Source organism: Varanus komodoensis, unplaced genomic scaffold, assembly GCF_004798865.1.
Source record: "Varanus komodoensis strain SLA01 unplaced genomic scaffold, ASM479886v1 scaffold27, whole genome shotgun sequence".
Classification (NCBI taxonomy): Eukaryota; Metazoa; Chordata; class Lepidosauria; order Squamata; family Varanidae; genus Varanus; species Varanus komodoensis.
In genome coordinates, this window is record NW_025335701.1 from 13,368,077 (window position 1) to 13,380,222 (window position 12,146).

The window sequence follows — 12,146 nt, forward strand, 5'->3', positions numbered from 1 at the left end:
GGTATGCTCACTTAAATTGCACACTGTGGCAATCCATTACACAGAGAATATCTGCTATGCATTCTGTCTTCAGGGTTAATATAATGTGAAATATAGTAGTAGTGGTTGTTGGTGGGCAGTGACATTATGATACAGAATTTACAGTTGCCATGCTAAGTGCAGATTTTTCCATATCATTAAGAAACACCTATGCTAAAAGAAATTAATGTTTTTCTAGGAGAGAGAAATCCCATGATTCCTAGACAGCATTCTGTTCTTTTTTTGGCTCAAGGAAAGAAAGACATGGCAGAGAAATAAGTAGAATGATAACAGACAGCTCTTTTAAAACAGGTGGGGTGGGCAGAAAATACATAGGGATCATCTCTGGATGATTTACAATAGAGCAGCAAAATGTCAGGCTAACAACTTTATAACAATAATAAAAACAAAAAGACCTTCTCTCTTTCAAATTAGACACCTAACATAAATAAAGTGGAAGAAGAGGGGAACAGAAGTAGATTTTGGGAATAGCCACCACTAATAAATATGAGTAAATAATTATCAGTGCTTGTGCTTTCTGCATCTAATCCCCCTCTGATCTGGACTTCCTCATGCTAGAGGATTTTGCAGGTCAGAACATACATCTGATGGACTCCAGCACTAGTTCCAGTTCTGGAACTGCAAACTATATCTCAGAGGTATCTTATTTTATAATTCTCTGCCTGTCTTTCTGAACTGCTTTTTTTTGCACCTTTTCCCAGTTGTTCCAATGGGGGAGGGGCAAGGGGGTGGGAATACAGATCTAGAATCTGCTTTGCTTCTAATCTGAAATTATTTGGATCCATATTCTTGGAAGGATCACTCACATCTTTCAAAGCTCATAAATTCTCACCATTGAGATTTGTAAGATTAGAGCTCTCTTTCAAGAATTCCACCTGTTATCTTTTTAAAAAACCATTTAAAAGCTTGTTTCCTTTAGCTTTTAATGGGAAGTTTCATCAGATATGCTGCTTTTGTTACCGATTCATTTAAAAGATGATTATATTACTTATTTTATTTTTTTTCAATTTATATCCTGCCTTTTTCCTGCAAAGGGCTCAAGGCAGCTTACATCATTCTCCTCCTGCTCTCCATCTTATCCCCACAACAACAACCCTGTGGGGTAGGGTAGGCTGAGAGTTTGTGACTGGCCCAAAGGACTGGAGCTAGAACCCAGATTGCCCGAGTCCCACATTAGATATAAATCTAATAAAAACGCTATCATCTGGATCCCACAAGCAGTGGCTTGTGCGGATTATAGTAAGTGTAATTCTAATTCAAATAGTGGACTGTTTGCTGCTTTTCATGGCACCCAAATGAGTCTCCTGTGAGGAGACCGTCTCCACTTAGTTTACACAGCCTTGGGTGGGAAGCACATGCAGAACCTCCGTCGTTTCTTCGTGCGGCCACCCGCGGGGAGAGGCGCTCGCTCGCTCGCGCTGCCTCCCACCTGTCGCACCTGACAGGTGAGGAGCTTAAGAGCGGCAAGCAGGCGCACGCGCTCTGGCGCACGGCCAACCCAGAGCGGGAATTTCAAGGCGATCTCAAGCCGCCGCCGCCGCCTTTCCTCCTCCTCCTCCTGCCCCCACTCTCTGGGGCGGGGTCTCGGGCAGGGCAGAGTTGTCTGTCCCTCAAGGCCACTTCGCAGCACTCCGGCGCGAGGCGGGACGCAGAGGCGGGCAGCGCCACACACGCGTTCGCGATTACTATTTTTAAACCACTTCGCAGGACGAGGACGCGTCCCTCAGCTGAGGCGGCCGTGCGTGCCGCAGATGAGCGGCGCGAGCCCCCTCGGGGGCTGAGGCAGGGCCGGCTGTCGCCCCTTTGTCAGGCACGGCGCAGGGACGACGAGAGGAGAAAATGAACGGCCCCGGGAGCACCAACTTCAGGCGGATGGCCATCCGGAGGAAATCCAGCTCTACCCTCAACAGCGCTGCCTTGGTTTTCTTCCAGGGAACCGCAGGCACGCCGCCTGTTTCCCGTCAGGAGCAAAAGCGAGACACTGGGACGGAAACGGGCCCAGCGACTGCAGGTACACCTCCGGCCTCTCCCTTTGGCTGTGAGCCGGGACCTACCTTTGCCCTCTCCTCTCCTCTTTCCTTCCTGCAGCGTCTTCGCGGGCCTTGTGTCCCGCCCAGCGGCTCTGGGTCTCAGGTCATGCCGAGGTAAAAAGTGAAATGCAGCCAGGGCGAACTCCCGCGGGCTTACCCTTTTCCCTGTTTTCTTTGTGGGTGTGGTGCAAAAAAATAAAAATAAAATCTGAGCGGTCCTTTTAATAAGTTGCTATAAACCATGATCAGAAGGGTATCTCTGCTTAGTTGCTGCAGAACCAGGAACCAATCTTGCGGCATCTTAACGATTAATGCATATTATAAATTAATTCGTGCATTATGCATATTATATTTAAGACACGCCCTCTTTTATAAAACAAACAATTGTTTGGAGTTTCGGTCACAGTCCTGTGCGTGTTTAGGCATTAAAAAGCCCTATAACTTGCCCCATTTGCCGGCTGGGGAATGCTGATATTGCTAGGGTGGGGGGTGTGTGAGAGAGAGTAAACGTGCATAAAATTGCGCTATGGCGACATTGGAAGCAATAGCCGCGTTTTTTTCTCTTGCTGGTGCTACATGGCATAATTATAACTGGCCGCCCCCTCCCCTCCTCAGACTTTAGGAATTAAAGACAGATTCGATTTGCCTTAGATTTGTTCTCTTCTGTATAGCTGAACTGTTGAGTTGAAGCCCTGTAAAGGCATAGTTTAAATTAGTGAAGCAGATTCATGGGGTTCAGTGGAAATGCAAGTTTAAATTGCTCCGGCTAAAAGATGAAATCGCTGCTTATCTTAGCTTGCCTTATGCTAAGTACCCCCCCCCCCGCACACCATCAAACACTGGGTGAAAAGTATTTCTTGTATACAATATTACATTGTGCAGTTTAGTCCTATGCAGGTTCTGCTGATCGACTGGGACTTAACTTTCTCAGTTAGGAAGGCCCTGAAAGATGGATGTGTTGAAGTAAATTTTAACACTCCTATGCTTCAGTGAGCAAACCATTTAGAACCAACCAACCCTAAAACTTCCCTTTGCTCTGGGCAAATCAGCACCATAGTGCCCAGGCCCTTCTGATCTAAGCTCCATGCTTCTATGCTCTTTCCTGCTAGTTCTGCTAAATCCTTCTTAAATGAACACTGGATACTTTTACAAACTACTTGGGCATTTGGCTAGTTTTATCAAATGCCCAAGTGTTGTGTATATGCAACAAAGTTTGCAGAACAGCACAAGTGTCAGGCCAATTTGGCTTGATACTGAGAGCTTCCATGATTTTGCAGTTAGAACTTTGGTTCGACTGAATCTGAACTTCCTGAGTTTTATCTGAAGCTAGCAGATTTAGAGAGCAGGACTTGCTTATTAAAAGATTGGGGCAATGTACTTTACTGTTAAGGCATGTTTGGTCTTCATACTAAAGTGAGCTATATTTAAGTATTATTGATAAGATATGGAAGCCCATCTGCCATAGAAGTCCTCCGGATGTTGGATAAAGATGCTTCTAATCTTTTCCAAGGACATTCCCAGGCATTAGTCATTTTCCAGAAGTTGAACAAACAGTTGAATTTCATTGTCATAAAATTGCAGCTCTCTTTATTTAGTTGCTGCACAGTATTGATTCTGGCCTTTAATTGCAGTTGGTGTGGACAATGTATAATGGGTGCCTGTTGAATAAAATCATCATGTAACATCAGCAGGAAGTGCATCACAAGCCCTTTATGCATATTGATGGCATGGGTGGGGGGAGAAGTTTCGTTGATTTTTATTTCTCTTAATTTGTCTAGCACTTGGCTGCTTCTAATGCACCTTTTAAAAGTATTTGCTATCCTGATCTGAGCCAAGTCTTCTTCCCCCATAATTTTACATGGGATAGAGGATATCCCTGTCAAGGGCTGCACTTATCTGAGTGCTGGTAGACATCTTGGGAATAGCTTCTGGAAGTGACCTTCTGTCTATAAGTGCCCTAAGAAAATATCTTGTGCATGCAAATTTCATCTGTACCCAGATTAGGCTGGGTACCAGCAAGATAAGATATTTGTTTAGCATTGTTCAGTTAATTGCTTTCTTCCTCCTTCCTTCCTTCTTTTCCATTTGTGAAAGGTGAGCTAGACCTTGAGGAAGTAAAGAGGAGGGATGTAGCTCAGCAGCAGAACACATTTGTTTAGAGAGTGTTGCAGCTACAATGCATCTCCAGACAGATTCTGAAGCGCTCCTACTGGAAACCTTGGATAGCTGCTTCCAGTCAGTGTCAGCAATGCTGGGTTAGATGGACTTGATGGTCTAACTCAGGGGTCCTCAAACTTTTTGAAAAGGGGGCCAGTTGAAAGGCTGCGGCGACCACTGAGGTGGGGGTGTCTGGGGGGGGGTGTGGGCCGGTGAGGTGCTGTTGGGCATGCGCGAGGCGGCATCGGGCACGCACGGCAGCGGCTCGCTCGGAGATCTCCCAGCGAGTCCAAAACCCTCTCCGTGTGAGCAAGCCACCACCTTCCTGCCCACGCAGCAAGCACAGGCTGCTAACTGCGGCGCAGGCCAGATGGATGGCCATGGTGGGCTGGATCCGTCCCATGGGCTGTAGTTTGAGGACCCATGGTCTAACTCAATGACTGGATTGAGAGTCACACTCCAGGACATTGTAAGCTATTTACTTATTTAACTCATGCCAAACTGAAGTGTACATAGGCACCAGTTTGAATATGCAACTCCAGCTTGGGGATTGTCATGCTGTGAACCCAGCAAGTGTGGAAGAGTTAAACAACCCTTTTCTAACCATAAAACAGACCATGGCTGACCTTCACATTATGTATGCTTGCTGGGTTCATACAACATACAATCTCCAAGTCCGAGTTGAATATTCAAAATGGCAGCTACGTATACCTCACATTCTCTGCAGGTGAAATAAGCTACAGGGGGCTATCGTGTTATACTACCAGCCCAACATAAGGCAGCTTCCTATGTTCCTGTGATGTCACCCAATTTAAGTACATACTTTTCAGTACTATGGTCATTGTCGCAATGAAAATAAACAGCAAACATAAAAGCAAATATTTTTCCCATGTAAGGCATTTAGAAAGATGTCAGCTATTTAAACTATTTCTCGGGGGAAGAGAATTTTTACAACTACAGCACTTCTGTATTCAGAGTACTAGATGGCTCACTGTGTGGGGGAATTACCATTATTCTATTTCCTGTTTATACAGAAATTTAGTGCTTTTTTTGGATTTTTATTTGCAGCATATATTTACAGCATCCCCTTTGTAAGCTGCTTCTGTGTGAGTTTTGATGAAAGAAAATAATTGGGAAGAATTATATCTATACTTGTTATCAGTGCTTTTTTTGTCATAGAATGCACTGAAACAAAGTTCCGGCACCTTTTTTTTTTTTTTTGACAGATTTTCCAAGTTTTAAAAGTAACTTTTGAAAATTTGATGTTTGGTCCACGTGGATTTGAATCGCCCTGTTGAGTGTAGCAGGTCGGCGGCAAAATCATTAAAACAGTGCATGCAGGCTGCTTGTGGTCGAGTCCGATGCATGCGTGCTTCGTCCGCGCTGGTTGTGATGGTGCTGCTCGGCTTGTGATTGGTCGTGTGGTCACGTGCTGAGTGCTTACTGCAGCCAGCGACCATTATGTTTCATTACACAACTGACGTGTGTGGGTGTGTGTACAGTGATTGACTACGTGTGAAAGGTAAATAATTTCATGAGTTCTGGTACCTTTTTTTCTTACAAAAAAAGCACTGCTTGTTATACTGGAAAGGGAAAACCCTAAAGCATTTCTGAATAAAGATAATGTAGCCTTTGAACACAAGGGAAATTATCACTTCAGAGCTGCTGATCACAATGAAAAAAACCATAATTGGCTTTGTTATGTGCCATTAGGTCATCTCCAATTTATGATGACCCTCTGAATGAATGCCCTCCAACTTGTCCTGTCGTTGATAACTTTGCTTAGTTTGTGTAAACTCAAGGCTGTGACTTCCTTTAAGGAATCAGTTCCTCTCATATTTGTTCTTTTTCTTCTGCCTTCAACTGCCCCTAACATTATTGTCTTTTCCAGTGAGACTTGCTTTCTCGTGATGCACCTGAAGTATGACTGCTTCAGTTTTGTCATTTTTGCTTCCAGGGTAAGTTCTAGATTGATATGATTAAGAACCCATTTGTTCATCTTTCTGCCAGTCCAGGGTATTTGCAAAGCTCTCCTCAGCGCCCTGTTTCAAATACATCAATTTACTTTGTTAACTTTCTCCACTGTCCAGCTTTCACATCCGTTGGGAATGCAGTTGTGTGGATGATCTTGGCCTTGGTCTCCAGTAAAATACCCTCACGCTTGATGATCTCTTCTGTTCTTTCATTGCTACTCATCTCACTCTCTTTTAAATTTCTTGGCTGAAGTCTCATTTTGAATAGATGACTGAGCAAAGGTATGCAGTAACCTCCATAATTTAAATTTCTTCATTATTGGCATTCAAATGGTGTAATTCTTCTCTTTTCATGATTTTTGTTTTCTTAATGCTCAGCTGCAGTCCTGCTTTTGCTCTTTCTTTTTGCTTTTGTTAGGTGGCCTTTGAGTCCATTGTTGATTTTTGCCGGTAATATGATGATCATCTTTTTTAGCTTTACTCTGATTTTTAATATTAATACTTCATGGTCATTACCACAGTCTGCTCCTGGTTTTATTTTGGAGGGAGAGTACAGCTTCTCTGTCATGTCTCTCCCGTTGTTTCATCTGTTTCATTTCTGTATTGACCATCTGATACTATCCATATGTATAGTCATCCAAATGGTAATCTGCAGTATATGTTTGCAATAAACAGATTGGGTGCTTCACAGAATTCTATGAACATTTGTGCATCCTAGTCACCTGTTATTATTAGCATGTCTTATTTTGGTGTGTTACCAATTTCCACTTGGATGCTTGTATAAAAACTTCAATTGCTTCTTCAGCATCTGTTGTTGGAGTGTAGACTTGAATAATGGTTATGTTGATAGGTTTTCTGATAATTCTGGTTAATATTATTCAGTAGGACTTTGCATTATAGCCCCTTAGTGTTGGTGTCAATCTTGCCTCAGTAGGAGAACTGCTCATTTCTTTTGAAATCGTCATTTTCAGAGCAAAACATTTTGTTTGTCAGACTGAAAATGTCCCATTCCTGTACATTTTGGTTCTCTTACACAAAGTACCATGTTGTTAAACAGTTGCATTTCTTGCTTCACAGTTTCTAGTTTGATTTATTCTTCTCATGTTCCAGTTACATTGTGCAGCATCAGACTTTCACCTTTGTGCATGTCAGCCACTAGATTTCTTTTTGATCTAATTGCATTGTTAATGAGAGTGTTTGCTCTTCTGCAAGACCTGGTAGAGTACCTTCCAACCAGGGAATCTCATCTTCTGGCATTATCTTTTGTTTCATTTTGAGTTGTTTCATCACAGGTTTTTTCAAGGTAAGAAATATTCAGAGGTGGTTAGCATTGTCTTCTGTGCAGTAGTAACCAGAGTTAGCGTGAACGTTACTGCCACTGTCTTTGAAAGATCCCTTGCCACTGTTACCTTAAACTGCTGCTGCCACCCAGTACCTGCTCTTCAAGACTTTCTCTCTCCCCATCACCATTAAAGTTATCCATTACCTTCTGCTGATACGACTATTATCCCTGAAGAGGATGGATGCATCTTAGGCTGGTGCCTCAGCTTTAACCATTATACCCTAGGTGACTGCTAGGAGATCAGAGTAGTGAGAGAGTCTGGCCTCCTATCAGCATGGCTCTCGGTTTTTCTGAAAGTCTTAATTCACCCTTACCATGTTAAGAGGGGGCATAATTGGTTGCCCATTTATAAGTATGCAGCCCCCAGAAAATCCTATGTGAGATCAGATGCCTAAGATTGGGTTCCCATGCTGGCTGGGAATCCATAGTATTCTAGGTAATTCATCTAGATGCTTGCTGAGTATTGTATTGTACTTTTTCCATTTGGATTTTTTTCAGTGACCAATCTGATTCAGAATTTGAGTTTCAAGTTGTATTGATCAAGGAAAATCCAAGTTAGCAAGTGAAATAGAGAAATCTATATAACATAAAATTATGTTATATTTTATAACACAAAGCATTCTAAAATCAAGTACAATAGAAAATAAAATTAAGGTAGGGGTGTGTGTGTGTGAGAGAGAGAGAGCGGGGGGGGGAGTTATATTAAAACCTCCTACATACTCCAGCTGTTCATATTACTTTGTAAAGTTATAAAGAAAGATTGAATTTGAACGTTACAGAGAGAATACTGAAGATACGGAATTGATAAGCCTAAAGAGGAGTCTCTATTTTTCATTAGGAACATAACTATCGAAATGGACAAGTCCATTTCTTCTCATACACCTAAAATCCCTAATTGTTTAATCTGGGTAGTATATGCTTGGAAATAGCTGAGGTTTCTGTTTTATAATATTTAGCCATCAAGAAATACCTTTGTAAGGAATTCAGTGCATAAACTATAGTAAAAATGCTGAATGTTGTTATAGGACCGAATTCTGATACATTTCGAAATGTACTGAACTGGTAGAATGCATCTTCAGTCATTCATAGGCCCACTAGTTTTTAGCATGTGGCTATTTACTCATTACTATGACTATATTGGTTCAAATTATTTTATTCAAGGAAGTCAGCATCAAATACTCTTATTGTGATCTGTCTATCATTTTTGAAGATAGGTATATTATCAACCAGTTCTTGTTCCACTTAATGAATTGCATTATTTTTGGTATAGCAACTTAAATACAATAACCTATTATATTTCAGTGCTCTGCAAATTGATTTTTAAATATTTCATTGCAATGGAGGCCATGTTGAGTACCATAAATGTGACGAGTAAATCATTTCGATTGAACTGAAAAAAATGGAAGTTATTAAGAAACTATAGTCTCTCTGGTAACTGCTATAAAACTTTCTTGTTTGGAATTAAATGAATACACATTTCTTTATTGCATAAGGAATATAACATTTAAGAGAGCTATCTCATACCTCCTAGACCAGTGGTGGCAAACCTATGGCATGCGTGCTTCAGCAGGCACGCAGAGCCCTGTCTATCGGCATGCAAGCCAAGTTGCCTCAGCAGCGCCCCAGCAGCCAAGCATCGGATAGCAGCACACATAGGGGCCATGCACATCCTCAGAAAGGAGTAACGTCATTGCCTGGTGCTGCATTAGCTGCGACTCGTCCGAGCCTTCACATGGCTGATCAGTGCGTTGCCAAGGATTGCTTGGACTGAATGTGAGCTGTTGTTTCTAAACTAAAACCTCAGTTTTCAGGTTTTATTGTAGGGTTGGCAATTTGCAATAAGTGGGTTTTGGGTTGCAGTTTGGGTACTTGGTCTCTAAAAGGTTCACCATCACTGGGTTAGGCTTAAAAATGAGCTGTCCTGGCATGATTTTGATGGTTGGAATGTGTTTAGAATGGGTAGAAGTTTTGAGCTGTGCAGAAAAAGCTACTCAAGGCTTTTTCAAAATCGCCCTCTTTTCTATGATATTTTACCCCTATATTAGGGTTAGGGGAGTGCACCAGGGTAGGGTTAGTCCAATGGTGGTGAACCTATGGCACGTGTGCCACAGCGGGCAAGCGGAGCCCTCTCTGTTGGTGTGCTAGCCAAGTCGTCCCAGCATCACCCCAGCAGTCGGGCATCAGCTAACAGCGCGCATAGGGGCCATGCGTATGCTCGGAAAGGAGTAGTGGCGCCAGGTGATAATGTCACAAGCTGCGACTAATTAGTCACAACACGTTCAAGCTTTTGCATGGCCTGTCAGTGCCCTGCCAAGGATATAGATATATTTGCTTGGACTTGCTGTGAGTTGTTTTTTCTAAACAAAAACCTCAGTTTTCAGGTTTTAGTGTAGTGTTGGCACTTTGCGATAAATAAGTGGGGTTTGGGTTGCAGTTGGGGCACTTGGTCTCTAAAATCGCCATCACTGTCCTAGACATTGTCTGCAGGGCCATATGATACCTTGGATTCCCAGATCTTTGAATGGAAACATAATTCTTACCTTGGAGCTGGAAATTTGCACTTTGATTTGCTTTCTTCCCTTACCTTGCAGTCAATATGGTATCTAGCTGTCTCTCTGTGGTTGGGAAGTTAACCATGGGAATAAGTTCAAGGGGAGGAGCATTCTGATGTGACAGGAGGAGACTTTGGAAGGGCAGCATATGAACGGTGTCTTTTGCATCTCCCTCCACAAAGTACTCCAGGTGGTTAGCTGAAAAGGGCTGACTAAAAATGCAGAGCGGGAAGTTTGGGGAGGTGGATATAGCCTCCTTTACTCCTTTTACTCTGTGAAGGATGGTAATATGTCTCCAAATTCAGGGGCTTACAGGCATGGCAACCAACAGGATTGTGCCCTAAATTTTTAAGGGTTACATACTCTATGTCCATAAATCAGATTTCTAGATTTTTTTATTTCAAGGGTTCAGAACGGAAGAAGTAAAAAATGAACATAAATTGGTTTTTCTGTTTTAATATCCCAATTCGCCACAAATTATTGGATTAAGCTATATTAAAATGTGCACAGTTCTGAAATAAGTTGAAGTATCTATGGTACTTTCTCTGAAAATCTCTTAGAATGTACATGGTTAGCCAGCTTCTAACTATAACGTGCTTTGAAAAATAAGATTCTGCAGCAGTGGCATCAGCCCCTGTGATTTCCAGTGTTCTTATGCCTGGTCAGGTGTTGACAGGGGATCTTTTACTGCTGCTTCCCACACCTGCCCCTCCTTGGTAGTTCATTAGGCCTTTCCGGCCTGCAAGGTCCTGAGGTTCAATCCTATTGATATCTCTGCCAATACCTCTGTTCTTGTCTCTGCACCCAGAGCAGCAGCTAGCACACACTGGAATCTGAGGATGAGTTAATGTTCTGTAACTCCCTCATGAATTGAAGGCCCATACGTGGCCATGAAGTGGAGCTGTAATGGAAAGCTCTTCTTTTTCACTCTTATGGAATAGAAGGCAGGAATGAGGGGGCTTGATATTGTGTCCCAAGAGCTCTTAAGATGTAGTGATGGTTTGTGGAGAGTCTGCCCTTTGTGTGACAAAGAATGTGGGTGGGAGGTGAGGTAAGAGGTTAAATCCATTCGTGCCTTGTAGATTTTTACTTTAAAATAAATTAGAAAGGAGGTGCTTAGAATTATACATACAGCAAAAATTGCTCGACCACTTCTTATAGATTATATGTAGAGGTTTTAATAACTGTATTATGGACATAAAAATAATAAAACTAGAATATTAAAAATAGAAAACACTTTTGCTGGTTATTGGTTTATGCTTTTCCTGTGTGTTGCAATGGTTAAACTCATCATTCTCTTTTTGAAATGGTTATTCATTTATTATAAACCACCTTGGATGTCCTTTGAGTCAGAAATGTACTGTTGAATTTTATTTAGCACCTATTAAGTCAATATTTCTTTTCAGTTATCACTGGTTAATATATATTCAGTGCATGGTTATCTTGTTGCTGATTGCTTTTGTAGCTCTGATAAATTTGGTAAGTTAATTCAGGTCTTGATGATTAGTTCCATCTGTGTATTGGTGTTTCCAAATGAGGCTTTTATTGCCTCATTCACAGAATTTAACAGGGGCTCTTCAATTGGTAGCCCTCCAGTATATTTTCTACCATTCTGTCTTTTTCATACTACCAAAAATCTGCTAGAGAAGAAAGGATGGAATAGTTGCACATTGCCCTTTGCTTATCAGTGCTAGCAGCCCTCTGCCTGGAGCTGCCCAGTTTCTAACTGGCATATCCGCTCCTTTCTCCTGTATAAACGCATGACTATTTGAAATAACAAAACATTGTTGTTAGTCACGAAGTCGTGTCCCACCCATCGCGACCCCATGGACAACATTCCTCCAAGCCTTCCTATCCTCCACCATCCCCCAGAGTCCACTCAAGCTCACACCAACTGCTTCAGTGACTCCATCTAACCACCTCATTCTCTGCCGTCCCCTTCTTCTTTTGCCATCTATTGTTCCCAGCATTAGGGTCTTCTCCAGGGAGTCCTTCCTTCTCATTAGGTGGCCAAAGTATTTGAGTTTCATCTTCAGGATCTGGCCTTCTAAAG

General features: G+C 42.2%; 1 protein-coding gene across 3 annotated transcripts in view; it reads left to right on the plus strand.

The window, feature by feature from the left end:
- The first annotated feature begins 1,755 nt into the window (after window positions 1-1,755).
- Window positions 1,756-12,146, plus strand: part of FGD4 (FYVE, RhoGEF and PH domain containing 4) — a 110,986-nt gene continuing 100,595 nt past the window's right edge. For 2 of the 3 annotated variants that reach the window (XM_044433959.1, XM_044433961.1), the window contains exon 1: window positions 1,756-2,050. In XM_044433959.1, the coding sequence (XP_044289894.1) occupies window positions 1,879-2,050 (172 nt within the window). In that variant the 5' untranslated portion in view covers window positions 1,756-1,878. The remainder of the gene's footprint in view (window positions 2,051-12,146) is intronic. The other variant, XM_044433958.1, reaches the window with a different exon arrangement.